Consider the following 19,649-nt stretch of genomic DNA (forward strand, 5'->3'; position numbering starts at 1 on the left):
ATAAGTGGTGGTAACCAACTACTATGGGGGTTAGTTGGTGATGACGGTTGGTGATGACCTAAGCTAACAGGTTGAATTGTGCAACGTGGACGACGAATTACTGTGGTTGTGGGTGCTTCAGTGGATGATAAGGAATTTCAACAAGTTACTTACAAGTTTCAAAATAAGCTTCGAATTTTAGTTTATTTTTAAGGTACCACCACAAGCGAAAATTTAAATTGACCCTCTACCGCCCAAATTTTTTTTTTCGGAGATTTTTATTTTTCCCGTGTTCAGGAGGTCATTTTGAGCAACTTTTGTTCTACGAAAAACTATACTTCTCTTGTTTTATGTTTTTATGTTTCATTTTTACTATTTTATTTTTCATTTATCTTTTAGCATACATTTTGCCCATCTAATTTTTTATGTTTTTACAGTTACTTTTTCAATTTTTTGCTTGTTTTCCACATTTTCTGCTATAAAATGGCACCATTATCATTTAAATTGTAAAAAAAAATGTGTAGATGCATAGTCTGGGACACTACAAAAAATACTGCATACTTCCTTTTTACTTAAAATATAGGAAATTTTAGTAAAAACACAGCCAAAGTTAACCCTAAAAAAATACATTTTTAAAAACATTGTCAAAGTCACATAAAACAAGCCAAACTTCCAACCCTAAAATTTTCTAAAATTTGGAGAGTTCTTCTTTCCAATGCTTTTTAAAGATCATAAATTGGTTGTAAAATTGATTTTTGGCGAATTTCAAAATCGGAGCCCGTCTAAAGACAGAGTAGGGTTGTAGAGGTTTAAAAATGTAAGCTTCGATCTTTTATTGCGATAACTCTAAACAGATTACAGAAAGAGCTTCGATTTTTGAAAATTTATAGAAATTTTTCACGAAGCTCATAGAACTGGTTCTGAATAATCGAATAGTTTCTCCAAAAAGGGTTAAAAAAAACTTACGATATTTCGAGCAAAATGTAATACTACTTGTATGGTATTTCATCTTCAGTTCATGAAGTTAAAAAACTAAAGAATTTAATAGTTTGGAAAATTCCAGAAAAAAAAGCCTAGGTTCAGAAAACTTTAAGCAATCAATCATCTAAAAAACCCGGAAATTCCATAAATTAAAAAATATAGAAATTTGAGACACCATATTCAAAAAAATCAAAAAAATCAAGAATTATAAAAAGTTAAAAAAACAAATTTAAGAAACTCAAAATTTCTAAACAAAACATAAAATTTAAGAATTTTAAAGTATATTGAAATTTATTTTTTTTAAATTCAAGAAATTCAAAAAAAAATAAATTCAGGAATTGAAGGAATTCAAGGAGTTAAACAAAAATCAAGAAATTCAAAAATCAACAAATTTAAGAAATTCAAGAAATTCAAAAATTTCATGTTATTTAAGAAAACCATAAAATTCAAGAAATTCAAGAAATTCAAGAAATTTTAAAAAATTAAGAAATTTAAGAAATTTAAGAAATTTAAGAAATTTAAGAAATTTAAGAAATTTAAGAAATTTAAGAAATTTAAGAAATTTAAGAAATTTAAGAAATTTAAGAAATTTAAGAAATTTAAGAAATTTAAGAAATTTAAGAAATTTAAGAAATTTAAGAAATTTAAGAAATTTAAGAAATTTAAGAAATTTAAGAAATTTAAGAAATTTAAGAAATTTAAGAAATTTAAGAAATTTAAGAAATTTAAGAAATTTAAGAAATTTAAGAAATTTAAGAAATTTAAGAAATTTAAGAAATTTAAGAAATTTAAGAAATTTAAGAAATTCAAGAAATTTAAGAAATTTAAGAAATTTAAGAAATTTAAGAAATTTAAGAAATTTAAGAAATTTAAGAAATTTAAGAAATTTAAGAAATTTAAGAAATTTAAGAAATTTAAGAAATTTAAGAAATTTAAGAAATTTAAGAAATTTAAGAAATTTAAGAAATTTAAGAAATTTAAGAAATTTAAGAAATTTAAGAAATTCAAGAAATTCAAGAAATTCTAGAAATTCAAGAAATTCAAGAAATTCAAGAAATTCAAGAAATTCATGAAATTCAAGAAATTCAAGAAATTCAAGAAATTCAAGAAATTCAAGAAATTCAAGAAATTCAAGAAATTCAAGAAATTCAAGAAACTCAAGAAATTCAAGATATTCAAGATATTCAAGAAATTCAAGAAATTCAAGAAATTCAAGAAATTCAATAAAATCAAGAAATTCAAGAAATTCAAGAAATTCAAGAAATTCAAGAAATTCATGAAATTCAAGAAATTCAAGAAATTCAAGAAATTCAAGAAATTCAATAAAATCAAGAAATTCAAGAAATTCAAGAAATTCAAGAAATTCAAGAAATTCAAGAAACTCAAGAAATTCAAGAAATTTCAGATTTTTTTTTGCTACTTGAAGCCAAACAAAAATGTGTTAACCTGCCACGATGACCTCAACAATGACTAAAGTGTGTCTAAACTCGTTCCGAGGTTCGGTTTTGCGTGCTTTTTAGTCGAGGGTAAAACGTTTCGTTACACTTTTAGAGCCAGTCAGCGTTGTTTTTTGCAAGTTTCCCTTCGTTGACGCGTCATCTGCGTGTGAAATCTGAACCATTTTTAACGTCATTTGCAATACTTTGTAGTTTACCAACATGGTCCTTCCTTTCCTCAAGCTCAATCGGAAAACCCCAAGTAATTCCACTGATTAACAAATGAAATTTAAAACCCTCATCAGCAAGTGCTTTACGGGAAATTGAAATCGAAAATCAGCGGAAACACGAAGACCTACCGAACAAGTGTTAATTAGCTATGATCCGGCCATGGCCCTGGGTTTGCCAAACACGTCGACTGTGCCGCGCAAGAGAAGACCCCGTGCCGTAGGGGAAGTGTTCATAAGTTCGTCCTCCCGGCTGTACCTCGTCGATCGCCACGAACAGGCCGCGTCCGGAACCTCGTCGGCCATCGAAGAACCGTTCTACGAGAACACCGCCCCGGACGAGTCGGTCGCGTCCGACGCGTCCGGCCCCCTGGTCGACCCGAAGGGGCGCGTCCTGTATCTCAGCGTGGTGCGCGTTCGTCAACCCGAGATCCCGGAGCTCATCCCGGACAGCGGTGAAGAGCTGGTGGTCGCCCGGCCAGATGTGCCCCCGCGGAGAAAGAACCGAGCGGAAAAGAGTGCACTGAAGAGCGGTGCGTTCGAGTGCCAAGTGGTGTCCGCCTTTGTCGGTGAGTTATGGGACGTTTATGTAAGCCGGAGGCAACTAGATGCAGTTTTGTTGGGGATGTTGCATAAACGTGCGTAATGTGAACACAGTCATGTGACAAACATGTGTTCACAGCTTTGCTGCGACGATGATGATTGGCGCATGGTTTGTCACAGCGGAGCAAGGGAGATTAATGGTTTATTTGTGTTTATGCAAATGTCGTTATGATTGGTCTTAAAGATACGAGAACTGCTTAAGGAAATTCTCATGCAATTATCTTTCAGGAGTTAGCAGACTTAACACTGATGAAAGTTCAAACATTTGCTTTTTTTTAATGAGCTTCAGGTCAACAAGACATCTTATTAGACTTAGTGATTTTTCAAGCTAAAAAAAATCAAATTTGTTTAAAATAAACGTATCAGTAATTTTTTTTTTTTGACAGTTGAGCAATAGAAGGTTTATTGTGAATCAACCCCTACTGATAACGTTTTGCAAAACAAGCAACGATCCGATTAGATCGCATTTTGCAGCTGCTCATCGATCAGTTCACACAGCTCAAGTAATGAACAATCGTTTGAAAATCATCATTTTGTAAGTTTGACCGCCACAATTACTCTTAAATTCTTCAATTTACACCTTTAAAAATTACCAGATTCGCCATACTATGCCTTCTTCAACGGGCATCCTCCACCGCTTACCGCTGCACTGATTATTACAGGGGCTATTGCGTAATCGAAAACGTCACCACCGAATCGCTGTCCGCCTCAACGTTTCCCCCGGAAAAGTCCCTCCTCATCCAGAACAGCACGATTCCTGCGTTCGGTGCGGAATGCTTCCGGAAAATCCCGGTCACGGAAAACCTAATGGTCCACCACTTGAAGATCGAACGACTGAATTTAGCCGAGTGCGCTCAGCTGACGACCCTGTTCGCCAGCTTCAATCACATCTCCGAGCTGAACGTTCAGGAGGGCTTATCGTTGCGTAGTCTGCATCTGTACCAGAACATGCTGACCAACGTGAGCGCCCTGCGTGTGCTGACCACGCTCGAGCAGCTGTACCTGCACGATAACTTACTCGAAGTGCTGGAGGTTGATGTTTTCGCGGACATGAAAAGCTTAAAGTTACTGACGTTGCATCGGAACATGCTCACCGCGATCGATACCAAACAACCGGTTAGCTTGCCAAGTCTGGAATCGCTGTTCTTGCAGCACAACAAGCTGACCTATTTGGACACTGGACTGTGGAGAATGCCCGCACTGCAGAAGGTTGACCTGAGTGGAAATCAGTTGGGTTATCTGTTTACCTTTTTGGAAGAGTTCCCAGCACTGAAGCAGCTGGAGCTGCACGAAAACCGCTGGAATTGTGCCTGGCTGTACAAGATGATGGACCGGATGGAGATCAGGAACATTCAGCACTCACAGGTAGATCAAAGCTGTGAAGGTACACTGTTTCAGGAGATCTGTTGCTTTTCGGAAGGAGCTGCTCCAGATCCCATGATGTTGCTGATCAGCCGTACTGCGATCGTGGACGATCTGCAGGATCAGCTGGGGTGTCAAAGGAAGAAAGTGGAACAACTTGAAGAAGCTCACCGAAAGCAGTCGTTCCGATTTGATGAAATGAAGCAGAAAATTGATCAGTTTGAGGAGTTTTGTAAGCGAGTTGGGTTGTAGGACTTCGGAATCTTTTTGTAATAAATAACACAACTAATCGAATTTATTCCTCACTTATTTCCTCAATGATCTTATACGCTAATCCAATGTTCTCCTGTGCTTTGTTCAACTGCTCACGCAAGAACTCACTGTCACTGGCTAGCTTCGCGTACTGATCCGTAACTTTATCGATTCGATACCGTTCTTTGTTGATCTGACTCTTAAGATCAACACTAGATAGGTGATACTTCAGCTGTTGACCCTCCAAGCTGCGCAAGGAATTTTCCAGCACAGTCAGATTCTTCATCATCAACCCAAGAGAATCACTTTCCTTCAACAGGTTTTCCAAATTCTCCAGCTTTTCCGGAACACCCTCAACCTTTTCAAACTTTTCATCGACAACCCCCCTGAAATCATTCAATCGCTCGGAAAACCCTTCCAGCTCCTCACTCATCGCGGACAGCTTCTCCTCCAAACTTTTGATCGCGTTCTTGTGATCCGTCATAACCGTTTTCAGTTCATTAGTTTCTTCCACCGCTACCGATTCCTCCTTCGGATCACACTTCTCCGCCAGCTTTTCCAACTGCTCCTCCAGCTGCTGAATCCGCCGCTCCAGCTCACTCTCCTTAGTAGCGGTTTCATTTTCACTCTGTTCCTTCACCTGCAATACGAGCTCGTTCAGCTGGGTCACGTTCGCTTGCAGCACTCGCAGCTCCTCCCATTTTTCCCCAAACAAACCGTCACCTTCCCCTGGGCTAGTCAGGAAGTTGGACGCATCCAGCGTACAGCAGATCTGCTTGACCTCCGTCATGCTCTTCTCCTTGCAACGTTCCGTCCCCTCCGAATCGAACTTCAGCCCATGAATACGATTCATCTGCACCAATATCTCGCACTTCCAGTAGTTTCCCGATATCTTGAGCTGCTCGAGTCCCTTAAACTGCCCAAAGTTCCCGGTCAGCATGTACAACCTGTTGTTCGTCACATCGAACTCCTCCAGCGATGCCAGCTCCCACAGCTGAACGTCCAGCTCCAACAGCTGATTCCCGGCGAACGACAGTGATCGCAACTTCATCAGGTTGAACCCCCGCTCTGTCTCCACGGTCAGCAGTTGATTCCGTGCCACGGACAGCGTGCGCAGTTCGTGCATCGCGGAGAACGTGTCCATCGACAGCAGCTCCAGAGCGTTCCCGTCGAGGTTCAACGCTCGCAGCTTGTCGAAACGAGCCAACGTTGCCACATTTGTGAGCTTGTTGTTGGTGAGATTCAGCGATAGCAGCTCGTACCGCTTGGTCTTATCGTCTTCGACGAGGATCGTGTGCAGCACGTTGTTGACCGCTTCAACGTGTTTCATTTCCGGACGAACGTAGATGGTCTCCATGGAGAGGGCGTTGATCGTGAGGTCCACAATTGAGGACAGCTTCTCCGCCAGTTGACGTGTTAGATTAGGGATCTTGCCGGAGGCTATCGTCAGCGGATCGGTAACGTCCGGAAAAACTACACCGGCTAGCTCAGCTTCCGATACGAGATTCACGTCATTCAAGACGCAAGGCTTACGAGATAAGCAGGAGTATTCCGTTGCGGAGATTCCCGCCAAAGCGGAAGCGAATCTACAAGTAGAGTATGAGTCATACAGGGGTCAAACTTACAAATCGAAGCTACTTACAGCACGGCCGTTAATCCAATCATTTTGTAGACACCTGCGAACTCCATCGTATCCAGACGAACACTGAATCACGGAGTCCTGCTTCTGAATGAGTTAGCTCATCGCGATCGCGTTATCAACAGAGGTCATCAAGGCGTTTCGCGCTTGTGCGATCGATTTCGCTACATTGTGCTACATTTTTGCTTTGGTAACAAATCCTTGATAAGATTTAAACAAAGAATGCCATCTTACGGGGATGCTGTCCTTATCAACCGATCGAACGAATCAGCTCAGTTCTACTTTGTAAGCTGCCCGGTGAAGATCAGTTTCTCGCGATGAAGGTTTCCTTGTGGTAAGATCCGGATACTCTCAATTATTCGCTAGATTTATGTAACTCTGTTCTCCTTCCAACAGTCTTGTTTTTGCCGCAGTTATCCTGCTGTGCCATGGCCAGGTAGATGATTCGACAGAAATTTCGCTTGTCAAGGTTACAGAATTAGCAGTGAAATGTCTCCGAGGTGAATCCAAAAAATGCGTTATTCCCAGCATCGAGGATCCACTGAAAAACGTCGTTCTACCCGATTTGAAGGACAAAACGGCACTGCAGATCAAGTCCGGCAACGTTAGCGTCATAACAGAAGCGTTCTGCAGCCAGCTTGACTCGATCGTGAAGCTTCAGCTCGGTGCGCTTAATGTTGAGAAACTGTTTCTGAGTCCGCGCCTGGAGGAGGTAGATGTCGGTGGAAATCATGTAAGCACGGTCCTGTTTAAAGAAGGTGCCGAGTACAGCACGGAGATTCTCGACATGAAAAACAATCGCTTGACGAGTTTAGCTGGATTCGAAGTGTTGGTCAACCTGGTGGAACTTCGACTGGATTGGAACCTTCTCGAAACTGTTGACATGAGTTTGTTTCAATCGATGACCAAGCTGAAGAGGTTGAACTTAGGAATAACAAGATCACAACCGTGTTGACTCCTACTTCAACGCAACTGTTGGAGCTTGAATATCTCAAATTGGCAGGAAATAGTATCAACCGGTTGGATGTACACAACTGGGACTTTGAGTCACTGATAGAGCTGGACCTGAGTTCCAACAACCTGGTGCACGTGGAATCTCTCAAAGAAAGGCTGCCAAGTCTACAAAAAATTTCGTTGGCCAAGAATGGATGGCACTGCGCTTGGTTGGACGACGTTTTAAAGTACTTTGAGACAGCTTATGTCACTGTCAAGGACAGTGACAAAGAGTGTGAAGGACTGTCTCCATCGAACATTTGCTGTGTAGCAGAGTTTGAGGCAAACTCGTACGACGAAAGCTTCACCAGGTTGGACGCGTTGGAGAAGACTCAGAAGAATCTGCAACCAGATCTGGAGCAAAAGATTAGAGAGTTTGAAACTGGGCAAAGCCGAAAAATTTCCGAAGTTAAGGTTATGCTCGAGAGTCTCCTGTCCACACAAGCAAACTGTGCCTTGTTGACACCTGGTGGAGACGACCTGAACAAAGGTCAGTTCAGCGCGATCAAGGAAAAGGTAGCGATCATTAAAGCAACCCTGGAAGAGGAACAGAAGCGCTTCCAAAAGCAAAAGGATGACAACGCGAAAATTCAACGCAAGCTTGGATTTACCATCGTCGAGCTAAGGAACGCGCTGGAACGTGAAACAAAGAAGGTTGCTGAGCTACAAGCGCAGTTTAACCTGCTGAAGGATCACGTACGCAGCAAGCTGGAAAAACTCAGTCGACTGAGCAACTGAACCTACTAGCATGCTTTTTAAGAAATAAACAAATTTGTGTATGAAAAGAAACTAAACATTTATTATTATAGAACATTACTTGACATTGTTATCAAAACTAATTTTATAAGCATGCATCTCCTCTTTCAAATTGTTGGCACTCTTCACTGTTTGCAGCAGCCTATTCTTTTGTTCAATAACCGTGTAGAGCAGATTGGTGATGTCTTTCTCAAACTGCTTATTTGAATCTACCAAGCTCTTGATATTGTCCACATTGTCATCCGCATTCATCAGAACCTCACTCAGCTTTGCCACATCTTCCGGCTTCACCTTGTTATCATCACTAGACAACCTTGCCAGCTCGTCAGCCTCCTTCTTCAAATCCTTTGTCTTACCGTCAATCTTTGCAAACTCTTCATTCCACCATGCTTTCGAACGATTCAACTTCTGCAACAGCTCACTCTTCATCCTCGTTTGAGACTCCTCAAACAGTCGAATCCTCTCCGCGATATCCGCGTGCGCTGGTTGATCATCCGAGACGACGGTCATGCTGCAGCAAATATCGTCAATCGGCATGGCCGGACAATCCTCATCCTTCCCGTTCAACGCCACGTACCGCGCGATGTTCTTGATGGCTTTGCTCAGCCAGAAGCAGTACCACGAGTTCCCGGCGATCGCCAGCTTCTCCAGACTGACAAACTGCTCAAAGTTGTCCACGTCCAGACTGATCAAGCGGTTATCGTTCAACTGCAGATCGGTTAGCTGAAGCAGTGTCCAGTCTTTCAAGGCCAGCTTTGTCAGGTTGTTGTGCGCTAGCGAGAACAACTCCAACGAAGGCAGCTCGATCGGTTCAGCGGTCGCGATCGCGTTGATTCGGTTGTTGCTCAGCGACAGCTTCTTCAGCTTGTTCATCCCGGCAAAGGTGTCCATCTCAATGTACTCCAGCAGGTTGTTGTCGAGCCGTAGCTCCTTAAGCGCTTGCAGGTCATTCAACTCGCGAATGCTTCGCAGGCGATTGTTCGCCAGGTTCAGGTACTGAAGACTGTATTCGGTTACGTTATCGTCCTGCTCTTCGATGACCAGCTGCTCGATGAGGTTGTTCTCGGCGCTCAGCTGCAGCAACGTGGGCATTATCCAGAGGGATTCGATGTTGAGGCGACCCAGCTGCAGCTTGAGAATGGACGCGAGTTGGGGTTGGAGTTCCTTGGAGAAGCGGGTCACGGTACCACTTCGGATTTGCAGGGTGTGCTTTCCCTCTAGTGGAGGGAGCCGCGGTGGACGGAAGTCGACGTACTTCAGAACTTGTATCGAGCATATCGTAGATTTCGGATTCTTGCACTGAAGTTGTTGCGAAACGGAAAGGTCCGAAGACACTTGGGATAGCCTGGGATGGGAAGAACTCATGTGAGATTTTACCTCACTTGAAATTAATTGCTACTCACAGAAAAAGAAGAATCACTGCGGACAACATCTTTGCTTGAAGCTTCACGAACGAATGAAGATCGCAAGCTGATAGCTCCATCCAAAGGCTCGATTTGCTGATAAGCTCGTGACCTAAATGATCAAACTAACGCTGCTCATTTTTTCTTCTTTCTCAGATGATTCCGATCACGTGTACGAGTCGCTGGATTCGCACGGCCAGTCGCGGCTTAGTGCGGCATCGACTCACACGTTCCGCAATCTGCGAGCGGTTCCGGTGCCACCGCCGCACGGCACGGATCCGCAGACTCCGACAAGTGCGTGGTCCAGTGTTGACTACGGCCACAGCCGGCCGGCCGAGGAGAACTTCCTACACGACGATGACTTTGACTCGTTCGAGAGCGACAACGAGAGTGACGAGGATCACCATCGGAAGAACGACAGCGGGGTGGACATTAGCAACGTCAAACTGCCGGACCCTCCGGCGTCCAGTGGTCAGGTGTACGCTCTGATGCAGAAGATCAAGAGCTTGGGGACGCTGTCCAAGTCGGAAATTGCCAAAGGTTTGCACAAACTTTCCAAGAAAAAGACGAGTACTACCAAGTCGCCAAAGATCTTCACCGGCGAGGGGTTAACCTCTCCCGGTGGCAACGAAGAAACGGTGGTGAACTACGAGAACGCTCCACTGCCTAAGGTGCCTAAAACCAAGTCCAAATCGTTCAAACTTCCACTGCAGCTTGGTCCAGCCAAACCAGCGGACGATTACGAGAACACCGACTTCCTGAACCCGCTGGCGGTGCCGACCACGCCAACCTCTCCCTCGCCCAACGGGTCCGCCCTCGCATCTAGTCCCGCCTCGGAACAGGCGGACAAGTCCATCCTAGCCAGTATTAGCAACAGCGACTCCAGCAACGTCTCGACGTTCCGCAAAAAGTCCAAAACCGGCAAATCGTTGCGCTCCAAGCTGCGCAAAAGTCTCCAATCGGAATCTAGTCTCAACATTGGCAGCTCGTTCAACGGATCGCGGAGTACGTTCTACGTGACGGACTCGCTGGACGTCGACTCCGGCATCTTCAACGGCAGCGAACCCACCAGCTCATCATCCAATCTCAACGTTGCGTCCGAACGGGACGCCCCGACGATCTACTCTCCGCCCAAAACTCCACACAAAACGCCGGACGCCGATCGGCGCAAGTCCGCCGGTGGAGGAGGAAGTCCCGCTAGTCGACCCACAATCCCACCGCCACCACCTCCGACGAACGCTCCTCCCGGCTCGGGCGATAAAAAGTCGCTGAAGAACAGGAAGCTTGGCGCCACCTCGTGGTACGCTGAGTGCGGTGTCTTCAAGTCCGAAAGTCTGAAGCAGGCCGAGAACGAGCTCAAGAACAAGGAACGGTCCACGACCTCGTGGTACGCGGAAGTCGGGCTGTACCAGACGAGCGGGGCTTCCGTGGCAAGGTTGGTATCCAATTATCTTGAAATTCCTTTCTAATCTAAGCTTACCTTTAGTTCCAGCGAAAGTTCCGGGGTGTCCACGGGTGGTGAGGGAGGCCCCGGGGACGACCACTCGCACAGCATGTTCGTGAACGAGCCGCTGTACCAGATCTACAACGCGGCCAAGCTGGAATCGTTGACGCGCGATATCGACGCGGAGATTACCGGAGGCGATACGGAGCTGTACGACGACGGGTACGAGAAGATTTCCGACCACGGGAAGGACGGGGAGAACGGCGGTGGCAGTTCGGGCGACGAGTGTGGACGGAAGTTGCGCCCGAGTGCGTTCGAGCTAATCGAGCCGAACGTGGGGAAGCTGAGGACGCTGTGGTGTGAGATTCCGGAGGTGATCAATTCGGAGATTTTGCGTGAGTATTTTTTTTTCCTACAATCCTGTACAGTCAAGATTCATTCCAATTGTCCCCCCTTTCCTTCCAGTAACCCTAACTCCAACCGAGAAGCGCCTCCAGGAGGCCAAGTTCGAGATTCTCACCTCGGAAGCGTCCTACCTCAAGTCGCTGAACCTGCTGCGGTCGCACTTTATCAACCATCCGGCGTTCCGGGACGTGAAGGTGCTGACCTCGTCCGAACGCAAGACGCTCTTCTCGAACATCATCCCGGTGCAGGAGTGTTCCGATCGGCTGCTGTGTGATTTGGAAAACTGCTGGCAGGACAACATCATGCTGCTCGGGCTGAGTCACAGCATTTACAAGCACGCCGAGAAGCACTTCCTCGTGTACGTCAACTACTGCGAGCACCAGGCCAAGATCGATCGTACCCTCAAGAACCTCAAGATGAACAAAAGTGAGTTCACCAAGACACTGCTCGAGCTGGAATCCGATCCCGTCTGCTGCGGACTCAGCCTGTCCTCGTTCCTGATGCTGCCGATGCAACGGATAACGCGCATGCGGCTACTCCTGGACGCGGTCCTCCAACGGCTCAAAACCGACGACGACGAGTTCCACGGCTGGGAGAAGACGTTCGTGCTGATCAACCGAATCCTGACGCAGTGCAACGACGCCGCCCATCGGAGCGAGCAGATGCACGAGATGGAGACCATTTCGCGCAACATTGAGTTCCCCACCCACATCCGGCCGCTTGCGATCGTGCCGTGCGGGATTGGACCGCCCGGGAGCGTGGTCAGAAAGTTGGAAAAGAGGGGGGAGCTGGTGCATCTGATGTGGCGCGGGGACGACGCCAAGCTGACGTTCGGTAAGAAGTTTAGCAAGAGCAGCATCTACGCGTTCCTGTTTACGGATCTGCTCGTGTTGACCAAGAAGAAGGGGTAAGTAGCTTTGCGATTTGAGGTGAAATTTGTTAAAATTTATATAAATTTGATGAACAATCGAATCAAAATCAAAGATCACTTTTATATTCTCATTTATATTGTTTGAAAACATTTACAGTAACAACATTTTGAATTTAAGATAACAAAAAAAACACAAAAAAGGCGAAGATCGAGATTTTGGGTGAAAATATTGTTTAAATATGTTTGAAATTGATAAAATTTATTGAAATTTGATAAAATTTTATTAAGTCTGAGTAATTTTTTAGGTTTATTCTTTTAAAAAAATTGTAAGTTTCTTCAATATATCAAAATGTTTGAGAATTTCTTAAAATTTATTAAAACTTCATAATATTTTTTTAATTTTCTAATATATCCATAAACATCTGAAAATTTAAAATCTTAAATTTCTTTTAAAAATTTCAAATTTCTTATTTTTTTAAATTTCCGTAATTTTCCTATTTTTTTATTTTTTGAGGTTTTTGCAATTTTTTTAAATTGCTTTTTTTAATTTCCTTAATTTTTTTTAAATTGCGGTTCTTTTTTTAATTTATGACCGCAAACGCTGCCCAACGTCGAGAGCTTCATTTCAAAATATCAAAATATTGTTGAACGAATCAAGATTTGCTAAATATGATTATGAAGTCAAAATTTAAATAATTTTCAGTTAATTAAACTGCTATTCGGATAAAAAATATTGATATTTATATTTGCCTTAATTTTTTTTATATATTTTTTCAAATTTCCTAATTTTTTCAAGATTCTTCAATTTTGTTAAATTTGTTAAAATTTCTTTAATTTTTCTTAATTTCTTCAAGTTTCCTTTTTTCTTAAAATTATTTTTGACTGAATGTATTTACTTTTTGAGTGTGAGGAAAGCACCAACCACGTAAATGTGGATTAAGTGACGTTTTTTATATTTTTTTTAATTTCATATTTAATTAGTTTTAATATTTTCTAAATTATTTCAAGTTTGTTTTAAATTTGGTTTAAATTTATTAAAAATTCCTAATTTCTGGAAGTTGCTTGTCTAACAATTTCAAACAAATATAGTATCATGCTTACGTTTGTTTGTATGTGTTTAAAATTGTTCAAATTTAAATGAAAAAATGTTGATATTGTTTTAAATTATTTGAAAACGCTTGAAATAAAACTATTGAATTTGCAAAAAAAAAAAAAAACAAAAATATCAATATTTGTGAAATTTTTTAAAATTAATGAAATGATCAAATTTGTTATTATTTTGAAAATGACTAATTATTTTGAAAATGACTAATGTTTAAAAATGTTTAAAATTGTTTAAAATTGTTTAAAATTGTTTGAAATTGTCTAAAATTGTTTGAAATTGTTTAAAATTGTTTAAAATTGTTTTAAATTGTTTAAAATTGCTTAAAATTGTTTAAAATTAATTAAAATTAATTAAAATTGTTTAAAGTTGTTGGAAATTGTTTGAAATTGTTTAACATTGTTTAAATTTGTTTGAAATTGTTTAAAATTGTTTAAAATTGTTTGAAATTGTTTAAAAATGTTTAAAAATGTTTAAAAATGTTTAAAGTTGCTTAAAATTGTTTAAAATTGTTTAAATTGCTTAAAATTGTTTAAAATTGTTTAAAAATGTTTAAAATTGTTTAAAATTGTTTAAAATTGTTTAAAATTGTTTAAAATTGTTTAAAATTGTTTTAAATTGTTTAAAATTGTTTAAAATTGCTTAAAATTGTTTAAATGTTTTAAAATTGTTTAAAATGGTTTAAAATTGTTTAAAATTGTTTAAAATTGTTTAAAATTGTTGAAAATTGTTTAAAATTGTTAAAATTGTTTAAAATTGTTTAAAATTGCTTAAAGTTGTTTACATTTGTTTAAAATTATTTAAAGTTGTCTAAAATTGTTTAAATTTGTTCAAATTTGTTTGAAATTGCTTAATTTTTTTTAATATTTTAAAATTGTTTAAAATTGTTAAAAATTGTTTAAAATTGTTTAAAATTGTTTAAAATTGTTTAAAATTGTTTAAAATTGTTTAAAATTGTTTAAAATTGTTAAAATTGTTTAAAATTGTTTAAAATTATTTAAAATCGTTTAAAATTGTTTAAAATTGTTTAAAATTGTTTAAAATTGTTTAAAATTGTTGAAAATTGTTTAAAATTGTTTAAAATTGTATAAAATTGTTTAAAATTGCTAAAAATTGTTTAAATGTTTTAAAATTGTTTAAAATGGTTTAAAATTGTTTAAAATTGTTTAAAATTGTTGAAAATTGTTTAAAATTGTTTAAAATTGTTAAAATTGTTTAAAATTGTTTAAAATTGCTTAAAGTTGTTTACATTTGTTTAAAATTATTTAAAGTTGTCTAAAATTGTTTAAATTTGTTCAAATTTGTTTGAAATTGCTTAATTTTTTTTTAATATTTTAAAATTGTTTAAAATTGTTTAAAATTGTTTAAAATTGTTTAAAATTGTTTAAAATTGTTTAAAATTGTTTAAAATTGTTTAAAATTGTTAAAATTGTTTAAAATTGTTTAAAATTGTTTAAAATCGTTTAAAATTGTTTAAAATTGTTTAAAATTGTTTAAAATTGTTGAAAATTGTTTAAAATTGTTTAAAATTGTATAAAATTGTTTAAAAATGCTTTAAATTGTTTAAAATTGTTTAAAATTGTTTAAAATTGTTTAAAATTGTTTAAAATTGTTTAAAATTGTTTTAAATTGTTTTAAATTGTTTAAAATTGTTTAAAATTGTTTAAAATTGTTGAAAATTGTTTAAAATTGTTTAAAATTGTTCAAAATTGTTTTAAAATGTTTAAAATTGTTTAAAATTGTTTAAAATTGTTTAAAATTGTTTGAAATTGTTTAAAATTGTTTAAAATTGTTTTAAATTGTTTAAAATTGTTTAAAATTGTTTAAAATTGTTGAAAATTGTTTAAAATTGTTTAAAATTGTTTAAAATTGTTTAAAATTGTTTAAAATTGTTTAAAATTGTTTAAAATTGTTTAAAATTGTTTTAAATTGTTTTAAATTGTTTAAAATTGTTTTAAATTGTTTAAAATTGTTTAAAATTGTTTAAAATTGTTTAAAATTGTTTAAAATTGTTTAAAATTGTTTAAAATTGTTGAAAATTGTTTAAAATTGTTTAAAATTGTTCAAAATTGTTTTAAAATGTTTAAAATTGTTTAAAATTGTTTAAAATTGTTTAAAATTGTTGAAAATTGTTTAAAATTGTTAAAAATTGTTTAAATTGATGAAAGTTGTATAAAATAGCATAAAAAAGTTCAAAATTGTTTGAAATGATTTTCAACTTATTTAAATTGATTAAAATTTCTAGCATAAGATTTTTTAAAAGTTTTTTTTTGTTTTGATTCAATGGGATATGAAATCTGGAGACATGAAAACTTTAACATTGATAAACTCCCATTTCCAGCGACGAGACCTTCCTCGTGACAGACTACTGCCCCCGCGCGCTGCTCACGGTCAACTCCGGTGACGTCGTGCCCCAGCTGCCCACGAAGGAGATGCAGGCCATCGGGAAGCACCTGATCATCATGACGTTGCTGGAAAACCACGAGGGAAAGACGGTTGAGATGGTATTGTTTCTATTGTTTTTTTTCAAACGAGTTTTTTTTTCTGACGATCAACTCAACTTCGCAGATCGTCAGCTGCCCGTCGGAAACGGAACGCGAACGCTGGCTCAAGGTGACCGAGCCGCTCTCGTCGGAGAATCCGGACGAGAAGATCTACGAGCAGTGGGACTGTCCGCAGGTGATTGCGGTTCATCCGTACCAGGCACTGCAGCCGGACGAGCTCGATCTGGACATCAAGGACGTGGTGAACGTGCACCGAAAAATGGCGGACGGTAATGATCGAGGTCGACATAGCCTAAAAAATAATTCTAACGATTTTTTTTTTCTTCACAGGATGGTACGAGGGCGAGCGCATCCGGGACGGTGCCATTGGATGGTTCCCCGGAAACTACACCAAGGAGATTCTGACGGCACACGTGCGGGCTAAACACATCAAGCAGCGCCACATGCTGCTCTCGTACACGTCCAAGATCATCGATACCAACACGCGGACGCTGAAAAAGTGAGCCGCGAGCTCTGATTCAAAATGTATAAATTAGCAAAGAAGCAATCGATCATATTTGTGTATGTTTTGTATTTTTTTCTGTGTAGTTTTTTTTCGTTTTTTTTGTGTAAGAATTGAACAAACCGCGTTGCAATTACTAGGTTAGTGTTTAGTTCTTCGTGTTAGACATAAGCTTAGTGAAAGATCGCAACCCTTTTAACCTGTAAAAAGCAAGCAATAGTACTTATACTGTAAATGTGTGCGTGTAAAAAGTTTGAAACAAGTATTTAAATTATTCTGCAATACTAATATACCAGATGTCGATTGAATGTTGTTTAGGACAGCATTGCGATGCAACCAAGCGATGTATGATAAATGAAAATGTAACTTTCGGTGAGATAAAACCGTTCAGCGATGGTATTGCGAGTTATTATCAATATCAAGTATTATCAATAAAAGTCATTATGATTTGTTTAAAACATGTTATTGTTTAATTGAAAGAAAGGTCCAAACAGGAGATGTGCGACAAAAAGGTCAAAGGACATTTGGTCGAATGGACAAAAGGTCGTAAAGATAATAGGTTGAATGTGAAAAAGCGACTTCTAAAAATGTTTTGATTGATTTTCCATTCTTTGAAAATAACCTTTTCTTGTACGTCTAAAAACTTTGTGAGTTTGCTATTATTTCTAACATGAGCAGTTCTTTAAAAAAATGTGAAAATTCAAAAATCTGTATAATTTGAAGGAATTTTTTGATCGACTTAGTGTCTTCGTAAAGTTGTAGGTATGGATAGGGACCACACTGAAAAAAAAAGATACAAGGTAAAAAATATTGTTGATTTTTAATTTCACTTTTAGTCACTAACACTTGATTTGCAAAAACACTATTTTTTGGTTTTGATTTTCTGATATGCGTTAGGGGACATCAAATTCCAACTTTTCAGAAATTTCCAGAACGGGCAAAAAATCTTTGACCGAGTTATGAATTTTTTGAATCAATACTGATTTTTCAAAAAAATCGAAATATCGGTCAAGTCTCATCCAAGCAACCCACCATGTTCTAATGTCGATATCTCAGCAACTAATGGTCCGATTTTCAATGTTAAAAAATGAAACGGTCGTGAAATTTTTCCGATCTCTTCGAAAACAAAATTTTGTTTTATTTTTAATCAAGAGTAACATTTCAAAAGCACGTAATATTGAATGTTTGGCCCTTTATAAATGTTAGTCTCGATTTAAAAAAAAAATGTTTTCGACAAGATCGACCAAATTCACGAATGTTTTATGTTTTAACATTGAAAATTGGACCGGAAATTATGCTGCGATATCTACATTAAAAAATGTCAATATTCCTGTTTCTAAACCTTTGCATGGCAATATCTCAGCAACTAAGGGTCGTATCAACAAAGTTAAAAAACGCAAAATATAGAGAATTTTTGAGACCAATATTTTGATTTTTTTTTTAAACAGTATTGATTCAAAAATTCATAACTCAGTCAAAGATTTTTTGCCCGTTTTTGACATTTCTGAAAAGTTGGCATTTGATGTCCCCTAAAACATGTCAAAAATATTTAAAAAATAAAAATAGTGAATTTTTGCAAATCATTTTTTAGTGACAAAAAGTGAAATTAGAAATCACCAACAAAAATTTAATCGTGTATAATTTTATCAGTGTTGTCCTTATCCATACCTACAACCAGGCCTGCAAAATGTTTCCAACTCAGCGTACACATGAAGCAAACCAAAATGTCAGTTCACTGTTAGCATGTGACTGTAAGCCTACTGTGTCCGTTCAACCACTGCCACCTGACTCGTGCCGGTCGGCTGCTGGAGAATGAGAGACGTGAAAAAATGAGCTACACTCACTCAATTCGTGTCGTATGACTGACTCGTAAAATCCTCTCTAAACACTATTTTGACTATTTTTAAACAATTGAATGGTTCTAGACTGTGCAAAACACTTAAAACAACCATTACTTATATTCAAAATTACATTTCCACGCATAAATACCAACTTTTTGTGTAAAAACTTGTTTCTTTATGTGTGTGCGTGCAACGTCGAATGAGCATTGGTCGACTACTGCCTCGCAATGCAGCTGCTCAGTGAGCTAGGGCACTCACGACTGAGTCGGGTTTGTTTATGTCACAATTTTGCGGTTCAGTGAATGGATCTGAAAAAATCGTGTATGCGTCGCCGATTTTCGCGTCAGGACCCCTGACATTTTCAGCTCTGCCTACAACTTTGTCGAAGACACCAAATTGATCAAAAAAATCCTTCAAAAAAAAAAAAAAAATACATAATTTGAATTTTCATGCATCATTTTTGTATGGACAGCTGCCAAATTAGTATCGAAAATTATATTGACAAACTAACGATGCAAAATGGCTTCTTTGGGCATACCGGAGGCACCAAAAAAGTTTCAGCCGGATTAAAAAAATACAAAAAAAAAACGAATTACCGAAATCTCAGAGCATTGCTTCCTTATCTTCCTCATCAAACAATTGTTTTTTTAGTTTTTAGTTTTTAGTTTTTAGTTTTTAGTTTTTAGTTTTTAGTTTTTAGTTTTTAGTTTTTAGTTTTTAGTTTTTAGTTTTTAGTTTTTAGTTTTTAGTTTTTAGTTTTTAGTTTTTAGTTTTTAGTTTTTAGTTTTTAGTTTTTAGTTTTAGTTTTTAGTTTTTAGTTTTTAGTTTTTAGTTTTTAGTTTTTAGTTTTTAGTTTTTAGTTTTTATTTTTAGTTTTTAGTTTTTAGTTTTTAGTTTTTAGTTTTTAGTTTTTAGTTTTAGTTTATAGTTTATAGTTTTTAGTTTTTAGTTTTTAGTTTTTAGTTTTTAGTTTTTAGTTTTTAGTTTTTAGTTTTTAGTTTTTAGTTTTTAGTTTTTAGTTTTTAGTTTTTAGTTTTTAGTTTTTAGTTTTTAGTTTTTAGTTTTTAGTTTTTAGTTTTTAGTTTTAGTTTTTAGTTTTTAGTTTTTAGTTTTTAGTTTTTAGTTTTTAGTTTTTAGTTTTTAGTTTTTAGTTTTTAGTTTTTAGTTTTTAGTTTTTAGTTTTTAGTTTTTAGTTTTTAGTTTTTAGTTTTTAGTTTTTAGTTTTTAGTTTTTAGTTTTTAGTTTTTAGTTTTTAGTTTTAGTTTTTAGTTTTTAGTTTTTAGTTTTTAGTTTTTAGTTTTAGTTTTTAGTTTTTAGTTTTTAGTTTTTAGTTTTTAGTTTTTAGTTTT

General features: G+C 37.6%; 5 protein-coding genes across 6 annotated transcripts in view; 3 read left to right on the top strand and 2 right to left on the bottom strand.

Annotated features, from left to right (window-relative positions):
- LOC6051546 overlaps positions 1 to 16,917 on the top strand; it is a 153,925-nt gene extending 137,008 nt beyond the window's left edge. For both annotated transcript variants that reach the window (XM_038263771.1, XM_038263770.1), the window contains exons 5-10: positions 9,788 to 11,066; positions 11,118 to 11,470; positions 11,541 to 12,387; positions 15,795 to 15,957; positions 16,022 to 16,226; positions 16,288 to 16,917. In XM_038263771.1, the coding sequence (XP_038119699.1) occupies positions 9,788 to 11,066; positions 11,118 to 11,470; positions 11,541 to 12,387; positions 15,795 to 15,957; positions 16,022 to 16,226; positions 16,288 to 16,460 (3,020 nt within the window). In that variant the 3' untranslated portion in view covers positions 16,461 to 16,917. The remainder of the gene's footprint in view (positions 1 to 9,787; positions 11,067 to 11,117; positions 11,471 to 11,540; positions 12,388 to 15,794; positions 15,958 to 16,021; positions 16,227 to 16,287) is intronic.
- On the top strand, positions 3,695 to 4,882 carry LOC6051552 (chondroadherin-like protein). Its single transcript, XM_038263773.1, has 2 exons — positions 3,695 to 3,761; positions 3,823 to 4,882. The coding sequence occupies exons 1-2, from the start codon at positions 3,733 to 3,735 to the stop codon at positions 4,838 to 4,840; spliced, it is 1,047 nt and encodes a 348-aa protein (XP_038119701.1). The 5' UTR covers positions 3,695 to 3,732; the 3' UTR covers positions 4,841 to 4,882.
- Positions 4,878 to 6,812, bottom strand: LOC6051551. The gene is made up of 2 exons (XM_038263772.1): positions 6,483 to 6,812; positions 4,878 to 6,426 (listed from the first exon to the last, which is right to left on the bottom strand). Exons 1-2 carry the CDS (start codon positions 6,527 to 6,529, stop codon positions 4,884 to 4,886), a joined length of 1,590 nt encoding a protein of 529 aa, XP_038119700.1. The 5' UTR covers positions 6,530 to 6,812; the 3' UTR covers positions 4,878 to 4,883.
- On the top strand, positions 6,772 to 8,261 carry LOC6051550. The gene is made up of 2 exons (XM_001867939.2): positions 6,772 to 6,813; positions 6,876 to 8,261. The coding sequence occupies exons 1-2, from the start codon at positions 6,797 to 6,799 to the stop codon at positions 7,432 to 7,434; spliced, it is 576 nt and encodes a 191-aa protein (XP_001867974.2). The 5' UTR covers positions 6,772 to 6,796; the 3' UTR covers positions 7,435 to 8,261.
- On the bottom strand, positions 8,244 to 9,733 carry LOC6051549 (protein flightless-1). The gene is made up of 2 exons (XM_001867938.2): positions 9,632 to 9,733; positions 8,244 to 9,573 (listed from the first exon to the last, which is right to left on the bottom strand). The coding sequence occupies exons 1-2, from the start codon at positions 9,709 to 9,711 to the stop codon at positions 8,286 to 8,288; spliced, it is 1,368 nt and encodes a 455-aa protein (XP_001867973.2). The 5' UTR covers positions 9,712 to 9,733; the 3' UTR covers positions 8,244 to 8,285.
- Positions 16,918 to 19,649: the final 2,732 nt, after the last annotated feature.

Source organism: Culex quinquefasciatus, chromosome 3 (genome assembly GCF_015732765.1).
Source record: "Culex quinquefasciatus strain JHB chromosome 3, VPISU_Cqui_1.0_pri_paternal, whole genome shotgun sequence".
Lineage (NCBI taxonomy): Eukaryota > Metazoa > Arthropoda > Insecta > Diptera > Culicidae > Culex > Culex quinquefasciatus.